At 47.7% G+C, this 21,404-nt stretch overlaps 1 protein-coding gene across 2 annotated transcripts in view; it reads right to left on the bottom strand.

Moving 5' to 3' along the window:
• Nucleotides 1-6,880: 6,880 nt before the first annotated feature.
• EGFLAM (EGF like, fibronectin type III and laminin G domains) overlaps nucleotides 6,881-21,404 on the bottom strand; it is a 193,497-nt gene continuing 178,973 nt past the window's right edge. For both annotated transcript variants that reach the window (XM_065905639.1, XM_065905640.1), the window contains 4 exons: nucleotides 20,729-20,872; nucleotides 12,638-12,721; nucleotides 9,330-9,433; nucleotides 6,881-8,511 (listed from right to left, as the gene is read on the bottom strand). In XM_065905639.1, the coding sequence (XP_065761711.1) occupies nucleotides 8,357-8,511; nucleotides 9,330-9,433; nucleotides 12,638-12,721; nucleotides 20,729-20,872 (487 nt within the window). In that variant the 3' untranslated portion in view covers nucleotides 6,881-8,356. The remainder of the gene's footprint in view (nucleotides 8,512-9,329; nucleotides 9,434-12,637; nucleotides 12,722-20,728; nucleotides 20,873-21,404) is intronic.

Here is a 21,404-nt window from a genome sequence, read left to right as displayed (position 1 = left end):
AGGTACCCTTTAGTCTCCCTCAAAGGAAGTTTGCCCTTGCTCTGTTATTTGACAAAAGCAGATAAATGGGCTTTATGTGAAGTGACCACAGGTTACAGTCCTCCCTCTTAATGCCCAACGCCCACCTCCTCCTGTTGGGAAATGTATTTCTCTCTCTGTCAAGTCCTCGACCTCCTTCCAAGTTTGCATGACGGAGGGATCCATTCCTACTCCCATCTCTCTTCTCCCAATTGCATTTTTGCTTCTTTGGGAGACAATCCTTGCCCGACCTCTCCAGTATTTGCTTTGCGGGCAGGGCTCCTGGTACTTGCTGCCAGCTGCACTGTTTCCCCCCAGAACTAACATGGTTCTATTCTCTCACCCAGAACTCTCAGGTCAGACATCCCCAAAAAACAGCTGGACCCATGGTTCCAGGCCTCTACAAGTTTACAGCCTTACATTCAGAGAAAAGAGGGCACCCTTCCTCCCAGCTCCAGCAAGGACTCTGGCTGGCCTGACCTGTGTCACATGTCCATCCCTGGCCCATTCCTGTGGTTCAATAGATGTTCTATTTAAAGGCCACTTCCCCAAGTATGACATAAAGTTAGAGGAGGACCAGGCCCCCAAAGGAAGGGACGTGATACTCTGAATGGGCAGAACAATAAATAATCACTATAGACTCACTGAAAAAAAAAAGCTAGAGTAGATAAAAGGAAAAAGAAAAAAAAAATTGCTCAGTCTTCTGATGCAGGATTAGCTATTTTTAACACTTTACTTCTTGTCCTTTTAGACATTTTTCCTGTGTGTATATATATTTACATATATTTTCATATATTATACCTGTATGCATATATATATAGTTACATTGTCTATTCTATTTTGGAACTTGATTCTTTTACATAACATTTTGAAGATCCTTGCATATCAATAGAAAGTTTTATGGCGTTATTCTTTTCACAAATATATAAAATCTCAATGTCTAGATTAATTCTTTAAATTCAGCATTCTGGACATTCACATGGTTCACACTTTTCCTTAAATAATGGAGGACTTTAGGCTCAGATGAAGCTGTTTGGCACAGATTTTCCCAGCACTAAGAAGCAACACTTGAATTTAGGTGCTGTTGGCACATGATGCTGGGGAAGTCCCAAACCGCATTTCCTATGCTGTTAAGTGCAATCTTCACCACTGAGTGACTAGTGAAGATTCTGACCTAATGCAGAATTCTCCCACTTACATGCCATTTCATCTAAGATGTTGGGGGAGCCAACAGGAGCTCAGGGTGGGGGCTACTCGGGGCTCAACCACTCAACTCCATGCTGGACCCCTAGTCATTGGTGATGGTTTCAGGACCCAGGGGAAGTAGGATTTTGCAAAATTTATTGATAAAAGTTATTTTTTCTTTTTTTGACTGCACTTCGAAGACCGGGTCTTCATTGCTGTGTGCAGGCTTTATCTAGCTGTGGTGAGTGGGTCCAGTCTTTACTGCGATGCTCAGGCTCCTCACTGCAGTGGGTTCTCTTGTTGCGGAGACGGGCTTTATGCACAGGGCCTCGGTAGTTGTGGCACTCAGGTTTCGTTTCTCTGTGGCATGTGGGATCTTCCCAGACCAGGGATTGAACCAGTGTCCTCGGCATTGGCAAGTGGATTCTTAACCACTGGACCACCAGAGAAGTCTTTTTTTTTTCAGTAGAAATTTTAAAAGATTGCTATTTTCTCTGGGAATAGCTCTTTTCCTGGAAGTCTTGGTTTGGCTCATGATCTGGGGAAGTTGCAGACTGTGGCAATTCTTCGGTTGGGACAGCACATGACTTCAAATGTGCACTTGAAGGAAACAAAGCTGGTCTCTGGTGAAGCGTGGTCTGGAGGTGGGAGAGACTGGGAGCCAGAGTTGGAGAGGGTTAGGGGAGGCAGATTCTGGAATGGTCCTGAGACTTGATCCTGGATGCACACACCTGGTAGAAACTCAGCCCTGACATGTGGCTCAGCTGGTGTACAGGACAGGAAGTCACTCCCATAATTAGGTTACTCGTTAGTCAGCTGTGTGTTAATAAAAGGGAGGATATCCCGGGTGGACCTAACTAGTCAGGAGAGCTCTTACAGGAGAGACCAGGCCTTTAAGAAAGACTGCTGGCTTTGAAGGAACAGAGCAGGTGCCCCCTGGACTTGGAAGAGGGCCTGAGCCTGTGATGACCACAAAGCCCTGGCCCAGGCTGGTTTGAGGAACAGAGCCTTCACTCTCCTTTGTATTCCCATTGTGTCTCCTCTGGGTTGGTTTGCATACAGTGAGTGCCTGTGGTGGTCGGGAAGTGCTCCAACAATGCTTGTGAGAACCCAGGAAATCATTTTGCATCCCCACCCTCCATGCTGAAAACTTCAAAGCCTCCGAACAAACTCCAAACACGCAGGCTTCCAGATTAGATCCAGTCACGTGACAGTGAATAAGGCCCCAGTCCTGGGCAAGTCCTCTTAGCTCCCCTGCTCTCTCTGAGGGGCTGGGCCTGGAGATCACTCAGTTTATTTTATTTCTGAGGGATGTGGTCCAGACTAGGGGCACAACTTCTACTCTACTGGACAGTGTCCCCTATTTCACACCCACAGTTGCCCTGTGAACCCTAAATTCGGTGAGAGCAAAGAATGCCTGCAGCCCGGGCAAGGGGTGGATGCGGGGTGGTCATCATGCCACCAGTCCCCCACCCCCTCTCCTCCACAGCCCTCTGGGTCTCTGCCTCTGTCTTCCTCCAGGCCATTTCCTAACAGGGCTTTCCACAGCTAATCCTCTGGCCTGGGGCCTGTTACTGGTGTTTGTAAATGAGTGTAGATGATCAAATTCCTTGCACTTCCTTGACCTTCCTTCTCACAGATATTCCCTCCCAAGTCCTCTTTCAGCCCAGCTGGAAGTGCAGTCCCTTAAGCACCAGGCTGTCCGAGGAGGTCAGAGCCTCAAGCCCAGCCCTGGCTTGGAGGTGAGCCGCTGGGACATGGTGGGTGGCGGGGACGGTGGTGGAAGGGAGGGATACCACGTGTTCCAAGATCTCTGTGCCTTGGATCTTGAGCAAGTCAGAGAGATAAAGGAGTGAAAGAGCACTCATCCCGCGTGCTGAGACACAATTCCTCTCACGTCTTTCCAGGAAAAGGCGAGAGCTCCTGGAGCCGCGCGCTTTCTAGGATAAAGACATCTTAGCAAAGGCAGGAGGAGGAGGAGGAGGAGGAGAGGCAGGGAGTTTTCTCTGCTTCTTGCCCTGCTCTTGCACTTCTCGGCTTGGCCAGGGCTGGGCAGGGGCCCCGGGGGGAGCACATTGATATTTGGAAATAGCTTATGGCAACTCCCCTGAGTGCTGGAGGTTATTTGTGGAGAAGGCAGAGAGAAGAAAAAGACTTCCAGCCCAGACCTCATTGCTTGTCGGGGGCCTGAATCCCTCTCCGACGCAGCAGCTCTGGTCCCTGCTTCCAGGTTTGCTCAACCCAGAGTCCTGGCAATGCGAGAGCTCTGGGAGAAGGCAGATCTGGAGCTGTGATGAGAAGCTGGAAGGCAGACACTAGGGGACTGGCCCCAACCCCTCTCACCCACAAGACTCTCCTGCCAGTGACAACTAACCCAAGGAAGCCCCAGAATGTCACTGGGCAAGCCGGGGTGGGGTCCACCGGCCGCTGCATCTGGCTGCAGGTCAGGTCAGGTGCTTCCACAGTGAAGCACCGTGGTCGTGTCCCTGTGCGAGGACCGTGGGCAAGTCACTTGGTCCTTCTGGCCAGCTTCTGTCTTTGTGTATCCTATTGGCCTTGCCTGTCGGCTCTGGCTGTCATCTAAGGAGGGCTGTTTTTGAGATCAAATATGTGAATGTTCTTACAATGTGAGGTTGAAGTGCAGTTACTCACAGGGCCCATCTCAGAAGCCAGACCATGCTGTTGAACTGGATTAGTCATTTTGCTGCCTGTAAGCATACTGCCACCTATAAACTGGAACTTCCTAATGGCAGCCTGTCTGTTCCACCGAGACCCACCAGCTGAATGATTTCAGACCTCGTATTCCACATCCTCATCAAAGCTGAGGCAGAACCGCTGCTATTTTCCGTGCATGTTTAGGCTGAGCTGTAGAAACACCAAGGGATGATGCAGTGATGACACCCCCCACCCCAGTTCTCCATCTTGGGAGGTAACTAACTCTGTGGGCCAGGCTGAGTTATTTTCGATTCTGATTTTTGACTCCATGCCACCAGCCCTCTCCCTTCTGGGCTTTCTGGATGGCAGTCCTGGAGCTCTTCTTTCCTGCCTTTGACATGATAAACACAACACCCTTTTCAATTAAGGAACTGGCCGGCTGTCGCAGGGCACACGTGTTCCACCTCCACCTTCAAGGGCAGTCGCTGTCTATCTCCGGACTGGGAGGAGCTGGAAGAGGACAGGAAGGGAAACAGGAAACAGAGAATGCTTTGTCCAAGCCCCTCTCCTCAAGGATGAACCATCTTTTCTGCGAGAAGCTGGAATTCTCTGCCTTTATTTTCCCAGCAGCCCAGTTCCCTCCCAGGGGTGAGCAACCCTGGGGGTGGAGAGTGGGGGTGGGGGGGTGGAGAGTGGGGGTGGGGGGTCTGGGGGACGGGGCGGGGGGGCTGGCTGTCAGGGCTCTGAGCGAGGCTGGGAGCCCTCCTACTCGCGATCCCCTTTTCCTTGGGGAACTCTCAGGGGATAAAAACAAGCTCACTGAGAACCATATTTTTCTGGGTGAAAGGTGAAAAATGCAGCATTTCCTCCAAGTGGAAAGCAACTGGGTCCGCCAGCTCTGGGCACATTTCCGAGATCTTCCACCCACTCGGGGAGGAGGCAGGCAGCTCCTCGCAAGGGGGAGAGGAGAGGTGGGCGGTGGGGGGAAGGAGGGGAGGGAATCGGAAGGGAAGCACCAGTGGCTCTACACCAGGGCTGTTGGGCCTGTGTGGGAAGCAGAGGGCCTGTTTGTGTTGGAGGGGCCTGGCGACTGGATGGAAGGCAAAAAAGGAGCAGGGCAGCCACTCAGGGTGTGCCTGACCCACAGGGGCACCGAGCTCCGTGGACTCTGGGGCAGCGAGGGGACAAAGAAGACCCCAAGGGCCTTCCCGAGAGATCCCACAGGTGAGCTGAGAGGAAACACAGGGTGTCTGAAAGTTTTCCTAAGAAAAGCAAGAGCATTCCCCTCCCTGACCTCACCCCGGCCGTCCTTACTGAGAACACATGGGAAATTCGGGGGAATTTTCTCAAATCCTGCTTGTGGGACAAAAGCTTTTCAGGAACCCATGCTTCATGATATCCTTCCTGGGCAGGACAGGGGTGGCTGGCATTAACCTCCGAGCTCACTGGCCACTCCTCAAACCTTTTCTTGCAGCCAAGAGTCCGGCCAGCCTCCCCCTCCTGCCTTCCACGGAGCTGCTGCCACAAAACCACGCACAGGTCCCATCCCACTCCAGGCCCTCCTCCTCAGAAGGATAACGTGGCGGCAGGTGGAACGGGGACAACAGGGATGCAGCAGGCAGGGCTGGAGGAGGAGATGGTCCCTCCCCGCCTCAGCTGGGCCGCCACTGCAACCTCCCAGGACGTGCTGCCGTGGACTGTCTGCACTAATGGCCCTGACTGCTCACTCTCCCGGAATCCCTGCCTGGTGCCATGCGGCTTTGTAGTTGCTCTCACAATGGAGATACGAGTCTATTCCTTCATCCCTTGACTGGATGGACTCAAACTAACAATGTGGCAGAAGAGGCACAGGGCAAGTCCAATCCTAGGCTGTCAAAGGCCTTAGACCTCGATTCTGGTGCTCTTGCCCTCCTCCATCGGTGTGCAAAGGGCATGTCAGTCTAGGTCACTGGTCCAGCAGGAGGATGGAACAGACCCTGGTCACCTCCCCATCCCGGCCAAGGTCATGCTAAATGAGCCACCCTACACTTGTGAACAAGTCCCGCTGAGGCTGGAAGAACCGCCAAGTCAAGCCCAACTCGGATCAACAGGGCTGCCAAGCCAACCACTTAAGGCGTGGAGGCAATCAGCACATTTCTGCGGTACGCCACTGAGGTTTTGTGGTTGCTTGTCAGGCAGCATTATCAGGGCAAGAGATAGCAGATACACTTAGCAAGGAACCTGGGGGAGCCACAAAGCCAGCCTGAGTTCTCCTTGGGTCTCTTGCTCACCTAAACCCCAGTCTAATCCCTCAGCATCAGGACAAAGTTTTTATCCTCCCAACCACTGCTGCTCAGGAAACGTCACCCCACGTTTCCTGATTTGGGGCCACTGAGCAGGTGAAGGAGCTTGCTCCCAGCTTGCTATATACCATCTCTTAGCCTGCTTCCCACCCTGTGCCTCCCATGTGACCAGCTCCTCTTGGGTTCCCCTGCTCTGGTGCCCTGTCACCCACAGCATCTCTACGGCTCTGACGCCATCACATGTCACCCCTTCCCTTCCACCCCTTTTGCATCCCACCCAGAGCAAGGCAGTTCAGCATCCTCATCAGCTTCAACACACACTCCCGGGTCCCCACTCCCCAGTTACCACGTGTTTCCCTGGATAACAGTTGTAGAGAGAAACAGTTCATCCACAGCACAACTCTTCTGGCTTCAGCTCAGCTGAATACTTTGCTCAAATCACTTTTTTTGGACTGAAGTCAATTGATTCAAAATGTGATTCAACTGGAGTTGTGAAAGCAACTCCATTCTATCTTGGAAGCACTGCCCCTGGCTGTTTCCAAGGAGACGGTGTTGAGGTGAGGGTGGTGGGGAGGTGGTGACACCCACTTTCTACCATGTACCTTTCTCCACACTGCACTCACAAGGTGACATATGTAGGAGAGGACGAATTGTTACCTTTATTGCTCTGGCATGAAGCATCCTGGTCATCAAAGGTCCCCAAAAACAGGAGGCAGAAGGCTGCAATTCAAGGTGAACGTCTCTAGTTTATTTATGCATTCTTTAGAACTCTTAATGTGCCTAGAACCGTGCTTGGTGCAAAGTTTCAAGCCTTTGCTGAGAGCCTGCGGCACAAGCAAAAGTAGAGTCACGCGGAGCTACTGGTAGGCGCGTCTGTGAGATGGATCGAATTTCCCTCCTCTTAGGTTGGTGGCAGCGTTCATCTCACCTCCCCCAGCAAGTCCTCTCATGGGGATCTGCCAGGGAGCCCACTGGCCCCAGGGTCACTCATGAGCTGGCTAAGTGGCACCATGATGACCCTCAAGGAAGCAACCCTGCTTCCCTGATTCTTGTCCAGATGCTCAGACCAGGCCGAGGGTACCCCCTGCCCAGCCTCAGAAACACTGACTGTATTCGTGTCCACTTCTGGACACGGCCTTGGGAGGGAGAAGCAAGCCCTCCACAGGTGAATGAACAACCATATTAATGCATGGTAGCCTTCATCTCCTTTATTCAAGTGTACTACAGACATCCCCCTCTCTCAAAACCAAAACAACAGTGACCCACCTCAGTAACACACCTGCCTTTTCATCTGCTTATTCGAGAAGCTTCATATTCGCCTCTTTGAGCCATCCTTTACCAAGAGGGAATGGTCAGCTCCCCGAGGTGCCCACCCATGTGACCCACCCCACACCGCTGATGCCATGCAGGGCCCAGACAAGTCTCCTTTGGGAGAAAATTCTAGGAAGGGTGCGAAGAATTCAGGGTCGTCCACCCAAACTCGCGAAAGTATACCGCATGGACAGTCGGTGGCTATAAAAATATACACATACAAAAGGACAGCTACAAAATCATGGTGCCCATTTTCTTAGATTTGCATTATAAAAAGTAAGGATTTCTCATTAAAGGTAAACTTTCCAGGGTGGCGGGGGCGGGGGGTGGGGGTGGGGCGCAGCTTCATAATTATGATTCTGTCTCTAGTCTCCCTTCATCCTTATTTTCATAGAGCACATTGAACCAGCCAGCGAGGAGGGGAAGGGGTTAATCCTAGTTATTCATGGGCTGAAGTGAGAAAATTGACGTCCAAGGTCTTACAGTCATTCTGCTGTCAGTAAGAGTGTGATGAGTCAGGAGAGGAGAGAGGTATTTTAATACTGCCCTTTGGGTCTCTCTCTCTTTTTTTTAAATGAACTATGAATCACAACACAGTCATTGAGCTACAGCAGACGGGCTCGGAAATTCGCCTTGATGTGTGCTCTCTGGCAGCCTCCACACACTCGGTGGACAGAGTCCCATGCTTCCTACACAGAGTGTTCCGTTGGGTTTGGCCCACAGAGTGTCAGCAGGCGAGGCCACCGAGGGACTCCCGTCTCGGCTCTAGTTTCCCAGCAGGGTGAACTTGCTCCTTGAGGACAAGACACACTCCTGCTCCCCGTGCCTCTGTGTCAGGCAGGGTCTCGGGGCCCCCGGGACTCTCAGGATAGAAGGCTCGGTCTTTTGGGCAGGGCCGGCTGGTGTTACTTGGCTCCGCAAGTGTTGATGTTCTTCCCATCCACGGCGTCTTCCACCAGGGAAATGTGGTAATCGGTGGACAGTGTGAAATGAGAAATGCAGCCCACGAGGCCTCGCATGTACTGCCTGTTAGTGTGAAGAGCGATTTCCTTCATTCCACCTGCCAGGAAGCAAGAGGGAGATGACCTGAGTCAAAGGGGAGGACGTCTCTGTAGGATGCTTGAGTGGCTACTGACCAACACATCCCTCGATTGACAGGACAGGGGAGGGTGCAGAACCTAGAACATCTGACATCGCATCTAGTTTATAATTAACCTTGAGGGGACAAGTGGACTTGAATCAGTGAGATACACAATCAGAGCCGTTAAGTATCTACCTCATACATGATTTTCTGACCTAGCTGACCACTTAAAGCCACACAGTACCTGGTGAATTTTGAAAAAAGAAAAAAAGAAATGTTTATAATGGAAACAATATGTAGTATGTGATAAGAGATGATGCCATCTTAAACCAAAAGAAATACAATGATGTTGAATGATTTCAATTAAGTTCACCTTTAGGAAATATATAGACAGAGGTGTCTTTTCATGTTTATGTGTCTGCATTAGTGGGTTCTAAGCTATTTATAAAAATACCACTCATTCTAATTCTGTGAGGGGCCAGAAAGACAAATACTCCTTCCTCCAGAATTCTAGGAGCTATATTTAGCAGGTTCCTGTTCTATAAACAATAAAAGCAGGGTTTTCCTGGTGGATTGGTCCACAGCACAAAAGCATCTAAGTGTTTCCTGACCCCTCAGCCATGAGTCAGAAGTTCAGAAAATGGAAGAATGGAATATCTGGAGAGTTTCCTGATTTCCAAGTATTTGACTGATCCAGTGAAATGCACAACTTTGGGAAGCCCCAGCATGACAAAGGGAAGACTAAGAAGAAAAGGCACTGGATCGTTGAGGTTCCGTTGAAGGTCAAGGTCACTTACCCACATACAGAGCTCCGTTGATGTTGAGCTGCCTCATCATGCCAGGTGACTTGCCTGTTCTGGCCCCATAGTCATCCACGGTTATCTTTCCTGATTGGCCATCCCTGTAAAAACCACCACCAGCTTTGGAGATTCATTTAATCATTCAATAGTGTACTCATGTTAACAGAAATGTATTCAAGTCCTTACTAAGCACCAGGCACTGTACTAAATGATGGAGCTGTCAAAATGAAACAAACCAACAAATCACCCAAATTCCTAAGGCAAAAAAAAAAAAAAAAAAATCGCCAGTGATCACACAGTGTCACTACTCTACGGTAGAAGAACACCCATGTACTGTGAAATCCTACAGGAGATGGAAAGAAGCTCAGGGGAAACTTCTCAACAAAGATTCTGTCTGAGATGCGTTTTGAAGGCTGGGTGAGTTGGGTGAAGGAGAGGGTAATGCAAACAGGAAGTGGCAACCGCAAAGAGAGAAAAGACATGGGAGTTTGGACAGTCTGAGCATACAGAATTCCAGAGGTGGCAACAGAACAGGAAAATGTGAAGCCAGAAGCAGATGTTGAGGGGCAAAAGGAGCTTAGAATTTATTGCCAATGTGGGAGGGAACCGGAGAACTTTAATGGGAGGAGTGGTGGTGACATGGTGACACATGGTGAGTGTGGATGTTATTCTAAGCACAGTGAGAAACCAATGTGGCAGTCTCCACTGGCAGATCACTCTCGGGGAGAACAAGGAATGGCTTAGAGGCTTCTAAAGTACCCATGTGGTGCGTGCATGTGTGCTCAGGCGTGTCTGGCTCTTTGCAACCCCATGGACTGTAGCCCACCAGGCTCCTCTGTCCATGGGATTCTCCAGGCAAGAATACTGGAGTGGGTAGCTATTTCCTCCTCCAGGGGATCTTCCCAACCCGCACCTCCTGCAGCTCCTACATTGGCAGACAGATTCTTTACCACTGCGCCACCTGGGGAGCCAAAGGACCCTCAGTCACCCAAAAGTGACTCTGAGGACGGTAGGATGGAGGTGCTAATCTGTGGCAAGGACTTTGCATTTTAAGGGAGTTTCCCAAAACCAGCTACCCCTCTTCTTCTTCTTCCTTCTCCTTCTCTTTCTCCTTCTTCTCCTTCTAAAATGAGTTTTCTTGGTCTTTTACTGTTCCTTTTTTTTTTTTTTTTTTAATAGCAATCACTTCCTTGTTTTTCAGGTTAATAGAAACAAGAAACTCTCTTCTCTCTCTGATGATGTGAATATCATTTTTTTTTCATTCATAGTTTGTTTCCTCCAAGTTGCTTTGTTCTATGTATCTGTTCTAATATCCATGTTTGATATTGGAGATTTTTTCAAATGCTTAGTGATCCCTGACTGCCACTCTACGGTTCAGTGCTGAGGACTCAGAAGGAGACTGGAAGCCTTGTGGGAGCTCCATGTGCAGGACGGCTTCTGTGACTGTATTGTGATCTGGTGCAATCACTGGGGGACACCTGGATTTCCTACTCTACTGTGGGGTGCAGGCCTGGCTCTCAGCATTCTGGAATCTCAATGGGGGTAGATTTATAGGGCTCCTAATAGTCAACACAGGAACTTTCACTAGCTTCCAGTATTAATATAGACAGAGTAGACTAGTCCAATGTTTAGCTATACCTAATGTCTCCCATTTCAAAGACCCTCATTCACTTTCTCCAGAGAATGGACTTTCATTCTTCTTCCATGGGTAGGGGAAGGGCAGCATGCCAGTTATATGAAGTAGAAGGAGCTTGGGGTCTAACACCTTAAGTAAGATTTTTAAGCCAATATGTTTTCAGCCCCTCATTTACCTTCTAAAATTTCTGGGCTCTACTCCTTTTTGGGGGGCAATGGGGTATGATAGAAATCTGGTTGCCTAAACCTCATTTATTGATAATAACTCTTCTAGCAACTAGCTTTAGAGATATTTCGAGCCTGTCCTATAATCACCCTTGAGACCACACAGCTTCCCCATTTTGGATATGCTTTTTCAAAATCTCATACCAGAAGGATGTGATGGGCAAGGCCTTGCCTGCTCTGACTGCTTTTCTCCATTACTCTAAAAATTCCATTTTCCCCATTTTATTTCATCAGTTCTAAGAATTTTTCATTTTTAAAATGTCCAAAATGAGGATATACTTTATAATCAATGGCATCTTAGATTTGAAAAATGTAAGAGAAAAATGAAGAACCTAGAAGCCACATAGTCTGAAGGATCTTGGAATTGAGCTGGAGTATGAGCAGTTTGAGGCGTCCCCAGTGGCTCCGCAGTAAAGAATCAGCCTGCAGTGCAGGAGACCTGGTTCGATCCCTAGGTCGGGAAGATCCTCTGGAGAAGGGAATAGCTACCTACTCCAGTGAATATTCACTATGGGAAGACATATCTTTTTAACAAGTCAGAGTCGGGGCTTCATCAAAATCACTCTCTCAAGGACTTTCAAGGTCACCTGGATAGCTGATGAGCACAGGTCTGCCTCTGCACCCTGCCACATCCTTTGGAATCAAAGGCAAGCACAGTGGAAAGAAGAACGGGGTCCAGCAAGGCTACTTCCACCATAGCCTATACATGAACTGAGTAGGAAACTGACCATGGTGGCCCCATGTTTCCCAAGCTTTGCTCATGACCTCGCCTACTGACCTCCCCAGGAAGCACTATGGTATATTCTCAGGGAACCTGAGCCAAAGACTGTTCAGCTTATCTCCTGGGACCTGCATCAAGCGTGTCAGGATTGACATTTCTTTACACAGCTGAATTAGGACCTGCCATTCAGTTTCTAAAGATATATTTTTAGGAATATATACATAGTAAAACTAATTTCAAAGGGATGATTCACCCTAAATTAATCAGAAGTGAGGGTAGTGAGTTCTGTGAACAGAGGTAGGATGTGTAATTGGGGCAGAGTATACATGGCTTCTAAGGTTCAGGTAATGTAATGTCAAAAAACAAAAAACAGTGGGGGCAACTGCCTCCATAATGAGAATAGAAGCATTCCTCAAAATCTACCTAACCTGAAATCTTATCTCACTAGAGATATCTAGATCTCACTAGATGACCAGTCCCTCTTCCAGTTTAGCCATCATAAAATTCCTTCTCCAGAAGGCCTGTGTTGAGTGAAGATGGGAGTTCAGCCTTTCTGACCTGCAGTGTTAGTGAAGGGCACAGGTGGAAGTTGGTACCGAGATGCCCTAATGAGTGGGATCAGGGATACTGGGATCCCAGGCCAGGTGGGGGAACAGGAAGTGGGACTACAGGGACTTGGAGAGCACTCCCATCAGCTCTGTCTTACGCTGTGACAGGTACTCACCGAACGGCCTTGACTCGATGCCACCGACCATCGTTGAACGAGCCATTCACCATGATGGATGCCACACCGCTGCCCAGGTTATAGCTAGAGGCGTCAGAGAAGAACAAGACAGAGAACAGAAAAAAGCACTGAAGCATAGGCAGACGGTCGCTCATAAATGATTCTCAACGAGAAAGTTCTCTGGAGCTCAGAAGGTAGTTTCTTTAACACAAAACAATGCTAAAAAGACACTAGGTTCCCAAAGTAGGCCATGAATGACCAAAACTGACCAGGGATTGACTCTCTGCCCCCTGCATTGGGAGCATGGAGTCTTAACCACTGGACCTCTATCGAAGTCCAGTCTTAACCATTTTTAAGCATTCAGGTCAGTAGTATTAAGTATATTCACATTGCAGAGCAATCAATTCCAGAACTTTTTCATCCTGTGAAATTGAAAATCTGTACCCATTAAACAACTTCCCATTTTCCCCTCCCCCAGAGTCCATGGCAACCATCATTTTACTTTCTCTTTCTGTGAATTTGACAATCCTAGATACCTCATATAAGTAGGGTCAAACAGTTTTCATGTCTTCGTAACTGGCTTTTTCCACTTACCATAATGCCCTCAAAGTTGACTTATTTTAGGCTCCATGGATAGTATTACTGTATAAGGAAAAAGAAGGACTTTATCATTTGTAATGTGCTGTACTAGGTTGAACACCTAGTACCCCCCCAAAATTAAGGAACATCCAGAATCCAAGTGAAAAGTGAAAGTGTTAGTCGCTCAGTTGTGTCTGACTCTTTGCGACCCAAATAGACTGTAACCTGCCAGGGTCCTATGTCCATGGGATTCTCCAGGTGAGAAGACTAGAGTGGGTTGCCATGCCCTCCTCCAGGGGATGCTCCCAACCCAGGAACTGAACCTGGGTCCAGAAACTCAGAAAGTTACCTGATTTGGAAACAAGGTCTTTGCATATGTAATTAGTTAAGAAGGCTTATATGGGGGTTATCTGGGGTTAGGGAGGAAGTCATATGTGGTTATTGTTGTTTAGTCGCTAAGTCATGTTTGACTCTTTGCGACCCCAAAAACTGCAACCTGCCAGGGTCCTATATCCATGGGATTCTCCAGGCAAGAATATTGGAGTGGCAAGAATATTCCAGGAGAAGCTCCAGGAGAGCTTCCTGACCCAGGGATCAAACCCACATCTCCTGCATTGCAGGCGGATTCGTGTCCACTGAGTCACGTGGGAAGCCCCATTTGGGGTTAGTGAAGACCTAAATCCAATATCACTAGTGTCCTTATAAAAAGAGGAAGTTTTGACCCAGAGACAGAGACACACAAAAACACCACGTGAAGACAGAGGCAGAGACTGGAATGATACAGCGATAAGACAAGGAGCGCTAAGGAGTGCCAGCGATCACCAGAACCTAGGAGAGAGTCACAGAGCAGACTTCCTCAGCGCCCCAGAAGGAAGGGACCCTGCAACACCTCCGGGTCAGAATTCTTGCCTCTAGAACTGTGAGATAACACATGTTATCATGTCACCCAATTTATGGTAATTTGTTATGGCAGTCTTCAGAAACTAACACACGTGTTTTCACTTTTCAGAAAAACAGAACAGAACAAAACATTGCAGAGTAGGCTGAGTCCCAAAGAATTTAAGGGAATTTGCCTAAAATCTCAAAACCAAAGTATAGGACTTGCACTTGGGGTCTTACCTGCGCCCCTCCCCTTGCCACATTTTCTTGGATAGCAGATCCACTCCACAGTTTTCTGTTTTCTTTTTCAGCTGCCAGATACCCTGATATGCTAAGGGGATCAGAAGACTTACATATGTTGTTTACCAGAGAGAAATATCCCTCTTAGTCCAGTGTTCATTCAATTATTCTAATTTAATTAAATACAACAAATATTTAGTGAGTGACTATTCTAGGCTGGGCACTGAGCCAGCTGCCTAGATCACCCCTTGATAATATAATTAAGCCCATGTAGTCATGCTTCTGAAGGAAAATGCATTCCACCCAGACAACTCTCTCCTCATGTTGTAAAAGGACATGTCTCTCTTTTAGCTCATTGGCCAAGAAACAGGAAATTGAGAGGAAACCCAGATTAGTCACTGAGCTCTTCTATGCACTCAAGCCAACAAAAGAGCAAGAATAGAAGGCTTTGGCTTTCCCCAGGGAAAGCACTATGCGTCCTTTCTTTAATACCGGAGTCTCAAAGAAGCCACACAGCCTATCGACATTTAACCGAGAATAGAGCTCAGGTGACTTGACAAACTCTGAGACAAAGCTGTTGCTCTGACCCAGAAAACTCCACTGTTTTCTAATGAATTTTCCCACATCAAGCGTCTCCTTGTATGAAGCAGCCTGGAGGTGGACTTTTCAGATTTCATTATTTAGTGGCCAAATGCTTGTTGAAGAAATGAATGAGTATAAAGCAAGGCTGAGAGCTGGTTGGCAGAAATACAGCTGAATTATTATGTGGGCTTTTATGAGGCAGCGCGGGGTGACAAAAAGAACCTAGACACTTGAATTAGAGGAATCTGCCTTGATTCCCAGCCTTACCAATTCCTAGCTCTGTGATCTTGGGCAATTTGCTCCATTTGTCTGAGCCTCAATTTTCTCATCTGTGACATGGGTTAATAATACCTACCCTGAAGGATCTTAGGGGAGGTTCAGTAAGATAATATTTATAAAGAGCATAGCACATAGTAGGAGCCAAACAAATAACCCCATGCCTGAGTGCATGCTAAGTCACTTCAGTTATGTCTGACTCTGTGTGACTCTCTGGACTGTAGCCCACCAGGTTCTTCTGTCCATGGAATTCTCCAGGCAAGAATACTGGAGTGGGTTGCCATGCCTTTCTCCAGGGGATCTTCCTGACCCAGGCCTTGAACCTGCATCTTCTATGCTTCCTGCATTGGCAGGCAAGTTCTTTACCATTAGCGCCACGTGGGAATACATGCAGTGCTTAATGCAGCTCGGAGAGAGCATTGACAGTACACCCAGAGGAACTAGCAATAGGAGAAAATTGCCTCCCAGAGTTAAACCTGTCAAGCCTCCCCTGGAAGAGTAGCCATGTGTGAAAGCAAACCAACAGGCTGTGAATATGTAACCAAAACATCCAGGAACACCCAGGTCTCAGAACAAGGTGACTTAGGTAGAACTGCAGCAGCACTAGACTGGAATGGGATTGTAACCAGTGAATGGAAATTTTTCAGTTGTGTTTGGACAAAGGATGGGCTTTCTTCTTCTATTCTCCAGCCTGGAAACATGCCTGTTCATCCAGATTGTACTCAAGAAGCAAACACAGAACCCAGCAGACTGGAATCCAGCCACCACTGCAGGTGGGGGAGCAGCCCAGTTGGCGCGTTGACGGTCTGACTCTCCAACCCCACCGACTCCCTCTCGTTTCTGGAATAACTTCCTGCTTGCCCAGACACCTGATATACATCCCCCTGGAATTTCTCTTTCTTTTAAATAATAACAAACGGCCAAGAACAGTGATTGCCTTTGTTGGGAGAGGGCATGAGGGAGCCTTCCTGGGTGTAGGAAATGTTCTATGTTTTGTTCTGAGTGGTGGACACACAGGCGTTTGTATGTTAAAAAATGTATTGAGCTGTACACCTAATATTTGTATACTTTATATAAATTACAGCTTAATTTTTTTTAAAAATTGAAGTATAGTTGAATTAAAATGTTTTGTTAGTTTCTGTGCTGTGTTTAGTTGCTCAGTCATGTCCAACTCTGTGACCCCATGGACTATAGCTCGCCAGGCCCCTCTGTCCATGGGAATTCTCCAAGCAAGAATACTGGAGTGGGTTACCATGTCCTCCTCCACGGGATCTTCCCAACCCAGGAATCAAACCCAGGTCTCCCGCACTGCAGGTGGATTCTTTATGGTCTGAGCCACCAGGGAAGCCCAAGAATACTGGAGTGGGTAGCCTGTTCCTTCTCCAGGGGATATTCCCAACCCAGGAATAGAACCAGGGTCTCTTGCATTGCAGGCAGATCCTTCATCAGCTAGTGTGCAGCAAACTGATTCAGATATACATATTATATGTGTATATATATATATAAAATATACATATATGTCTGATTTCAGATTTTTTTCCATTATAGGTTATTACAAGATATTGAATATAGTTCCCTGTACCATAAAATAGGACTTTGTTGTTTATTAGTTTTATATATAGTATGTCTCTGTTAATTCCAAACTCCAAATTTATCCCTCCTACACTCTTCCTTCGGTAACCCTAAGTTTCTTTTCTATGTCTGTGAGTCTGTTTCTGTTTTGTAGCTAAATTCATTTGCCTCATTTTTTTTTAAGATTCCATATAAGAATGACAGCATATGAAACTTGTCTTTCTCTTACTTCACTTAGTTAAATCTCAATTTAAAAAAAAGAAAAGGTAAAAATATGTGAGCGAATGAATAAATGAACCAATAAGTGCGGGTCTGCTTTCTCTACAATGTCCCATGTATCTGGTGAGCATGAATCAGTTAACTTGAAGCCAGTTTACCTACTCAACCTGGTGCACACGAAAGGCTAGGAGTCTGAGCACAAAGGTGGGCCACCAGGAAATGCCATCAGGTGAGGCCTCTTGGAAGCCCCTTGACTGCCTCCACGTGGTGGCACTTACACTTGGTCATGTCTCCTTTAAAGCACAGCACAGGGTACTTGGCAAATGTCAGACTGCTTCCCTCTCTCTGCTGCATGAAAATGTTATCAAAGTCACATGGAAAATTAGTGGGTAGTATCCCCAGTAAAGTGATATTTACACACCTAGTTTTATGCCCTATACATAATCATAAAACAGAATGAAGCAAAACAAACAACAAAAACCACGCTCTCAGCTGAGCACTGATTCCCTTTCTTAAATTCAATTTGCACCAAAACCATAACTAATGTTTTTTTTAGAATTCCATTGCTTTTCTTTACTCTCTGGCAGAAGTACTTTGAGCACTAAATTAGCAAAAAGGACAAGCATTTCGGTGAAGAATGTTGATATTATACCATATTTTCTTAGAATTCCTGTTGTTTGCTTTGAAATTGGATCAAACACTAAAACCTCAAAAATGGTTCATCTACCCAATCAACAGGTTTACTCTCTAGGCTCCATTGATGTAAGCTGCATGGCAGTAGGGCCTTATTCAAAATAATAATAACACCTAAATTTTATATAGTATACTGTGCCAGTTCCCTTACATATGTTTGTGATACGAGTTTTTAGAACAGAGAAAACACTTGATCAGGGATAATCATTATCACTCACTAATAACTAGACGCGCCAGGCCTTACACTAAGCCCTTTATGTGAATTAACTCATTGGGTCCTCATGATTAACCCTTTCCTTTTACAGAGGTCGAATAACTTGCAGGTGATCACATGGCCGTGGGAATCGGGCATGTCTAACTCTGAAACCCTGGTTTCTGACCACTCCAGACTCTGTTTCTCGGGGTGTGGCTCCTGGTATCTTCCAATCAGATTCTGGCACTCAGCAGGACCTCCTCCACCAGCATCTCTGGGTGTGGGCCCAGGAATCCAGTAACCTCGGATAGGAGCCCCGCAGCTGGCTCTGTGTAGGCTGACAATCTCAAATCGCTGGCCACTCTCTGATACCTCTCCGCCCAGCCTCCCCCAGGGCTTCCGTACTTCTGAGTCGGGTGAATGATGTTGGGGGAATAGCTGCCCAGAAGGAGGAAATGCAGCGAAGTAGCCACACCAGGCTTCAGGCCCAAGGATGAGTGCAGATGTCTGCTCTGGGGTGTGGGGGCTGACCGGGGGAGGGTGCCCTTTACTCAGAACTCGGCCAGAACTCCAGGCTTAAAAGAGAAATGTGGGAACAATTTCCAGAAATCTGAAAAAGAGCTGGTAACCAATGAAACACTTGGGGATGGAGTGGAGTTGTAAGAAGGGTGCCCAGAGGGCCTGGGGGTCTGGCCCGGGCAGGGTGTGAGGACCAGTGGGAGCTGCGGGGCGGCCGGGAGGAGACTGTTTCCCCGTCCAGCTGAGTTTTCGCTGGCGGTTTAGGGGGGAAGTTGGGCCTCCCACCCACGGCTGAGCTACTGTTTCAGTTCCCTTTTCTGGGCACAATCAAGTACTTGAGGCCTTGGCGAGGTTAACCACAGGAAAACCACAAGAAAATGGCTTTGCAGCAGCCAGCCTGAAACTGGGGTGTGAAGAGCTCAGCATTTGACCTTGGGGCCGCGGGGAGGGGGTGGAGGTGGTGTGAACTGCTCTCAGGCAGCCTCCAGCTTTCAACCACACTCCGCTCCCCAAAGTCCTCAACAACCATAGGGTCACATCACTGAGCATGCTCGGCTATGTAGGGGCAAGCATCGGACAAGCGACATTTCCTTTCAAAATGTCCTTTATTCAAATTGCCAAGACTTCTATTCTTGTACACTGGCTGTCAGTAATCCCAGCACAGGACCCACTGAAGCCCCAGAACTCAACCTTCTTCTTCTTCTCTGTAGTTCCCTGTCTCGCCTGCACCTATTTCAACTCCAGTTAATTCTGTATCATTTAGTGAACACTTGTGCAGGTCACCAGGTGGGGGATTAAAGAAGGAAAAGTCAGAGAAATTCCTTCCCCCATGGAGCAGATGGTCTAGAGAGCGAGCAGGGGTTTCAAACCATAGCAGGCATCAGAATCACCAGGAGAAACAGTTAACAGATTGCTGGGTCTCATCCCTAAAGTTTTTCTGGTTCAGTAGTTCATGGTGTGGCCTGAAAATTTGTATATTTTTAACACATTCCCAGATGATGCTGATGCTGCTGGTCCAAGGAAGGACCACACTTTGAGAAGCACAGTTCTAAACAAGTCAGTTCTACCCTCAAGTGAGGCTGTGTCATCACCATCTCTAGAGAAGCTCTTTCATATTATACAGCTGGCCCCTGCCTCTTGGAAATCTGGCTCCCTCCCAGCTGCCACCCAGCTTCTGGTGATGAGATCTTGTCCTGGTAATTCTTTAGCTACTTTATAGCTTGTCGTTGTTGTTGTTTAGCTGCTAAGTCATGTCCGACTCTTCTGTGACCCCTTGGACTGTAGCCCTCCAGGCTCCTCTGTCCATGGGATTTCCCAAGCAAGAATAATGGAGTGGGTTGCTACTGCCTTCTCCAGGGGATCTTTCCCACTTACAAATCTGAGAACAGTCTAAACTCATGCAGAACTTCTGGAACTGTCTTACCCATTATCACCTGAGAAGCACTTATAAAAATGCAAATGCTGGGTTGCTCTATTGAGATATGAGTCTGTGCTTTGTTCTTTGCAGTGGGAGATTGGAAAGCAGGCATTCTCCTTCCCAAGGCTCCACAGGGATTAGGGAGCTGAGTCAGAATATAAAGCCAGGTCTCTCAACTAAATCTTCAGATCTTCCTGAGCTGGTGAGCACTGGGCCAAATACTCATGTCCACGCTTGGCAGGATCAAAGTTCTCCTTCTACTACTTCCTCATTTGTTAGTGGGGAGTAGATGGTAATAACATACTAGTACAAGAGCCACAAAATTGTTCTCTAAAGGGCCAAATAAGTAGTATTTTAGGCTTTGCCATACAGTTCCTATTGAAACTACTCAAGTGTATCACTGTCGCATGAAAGTAGTCATTGCAATGCATAAATAAATAAAGGTGGCAGTATTCCAATAAAATTTCACTTACAAAAATGGGTGGGTATGTGTGCTTTGTCGTGTCCAACTCTTTGCAACCTTATGGACTATATATAGCCCCCCAGACTCCTCTGTCCATGGGATTCTCCAGGCAAGAATACTGGAGTGGGTTGCCATGCCCTCCTCTAGCGGTTCTTCCCAACCCAGGGATCAAACCCGCAGTGCCTGTGACTCCTGTATTGACAGGTGGATTCTTTACCACTGAGTCACATAAATGGGTAGGGGGCCAGATATGGCCACCAGGCTGTAGCTGACCAACTGCTGATCTAGAGATGGATACTGGAAAGAAAGGCCAGGAGCCTCAAATTAACTTGGAGCTTCAGGCAACAGTTAATTCTGGCTGACTATGTTCTGGCTCCTCTGCAACCTCTGTTTGGCATGGTCTGCACTGGCTGGGAAAAATCACAAGATGATGCTATCGGCAGCTGGTGTAAGGCTTACCTGAACACCAGGGCTCCATCGCGAAGGCCCAAGGAAATGAAGTCACTGTTGGGTCGCATGGGGCTGTCTCCCCTCCACAGCAATAGGCCATCTTTGGCAGTTGTCTTAAACCGCATGAACGTGTTTGATCTTGATCCTGACACCCTGGAGGAAAGACACAAATCATTACACCAAATCAACCTGTCTCCACCAACATTCAAACCAACATGAGTAATCCTGGTTTTGTCTGCCAGTTATAAAGATGGTCTAATGTTTCTGACACTATCAGGAGATTAGAAAAGGGATCACCACCACGAGACATGCCATGGGTCTAAAAGTCTGAACTCCTCATTCTACAACACTCCCCAAGTGTGGTAAAACACCACAGAGCGCATTTGACGAGTGACAGATAAGCCAGACCCTGGCCAATGCCAGTCCCAGTCTGTACTCCCAATACACACTTCAGTCTTCCCTCTTTCCTGTCCTACCACTCACATGCCATTGGGAAAGTGCCCCCCATTCCTCAAAAGGAAGTGGTTTACTTAATTACCAAGAGATTCGAATGCTCAGGGCTATGATTGTGGCTATGGATGGCCATCTGTGGAGGTGATGTCCTTGTACGCAGAGGAGGAGTGACTGGACAGGGGGCAGAGTGTCAGACAAGGAAGGTGCCTTGATGGGCTAACGGTCTTGAGAG

The sequence above is a fragment of the Muntiacus reevesi genome, chromosome 14, assembly GCF_963930625.1.
Source record: "Muntiacus reevesi chromosome 14, mMunRee1.1, whole genome shotgun sequence".
In the NCBI taxonomy this organism is placed as follows: domain Eukaryota; kingdom Metazoa; phylum Chordata; class Mammalia; order Artiodactyla; family Cervidae; genus Muntiacus; species Muntiacus reevesi.
This window is presented reverse-complemented; position numbering and strand designations above follow the sequence as displayed.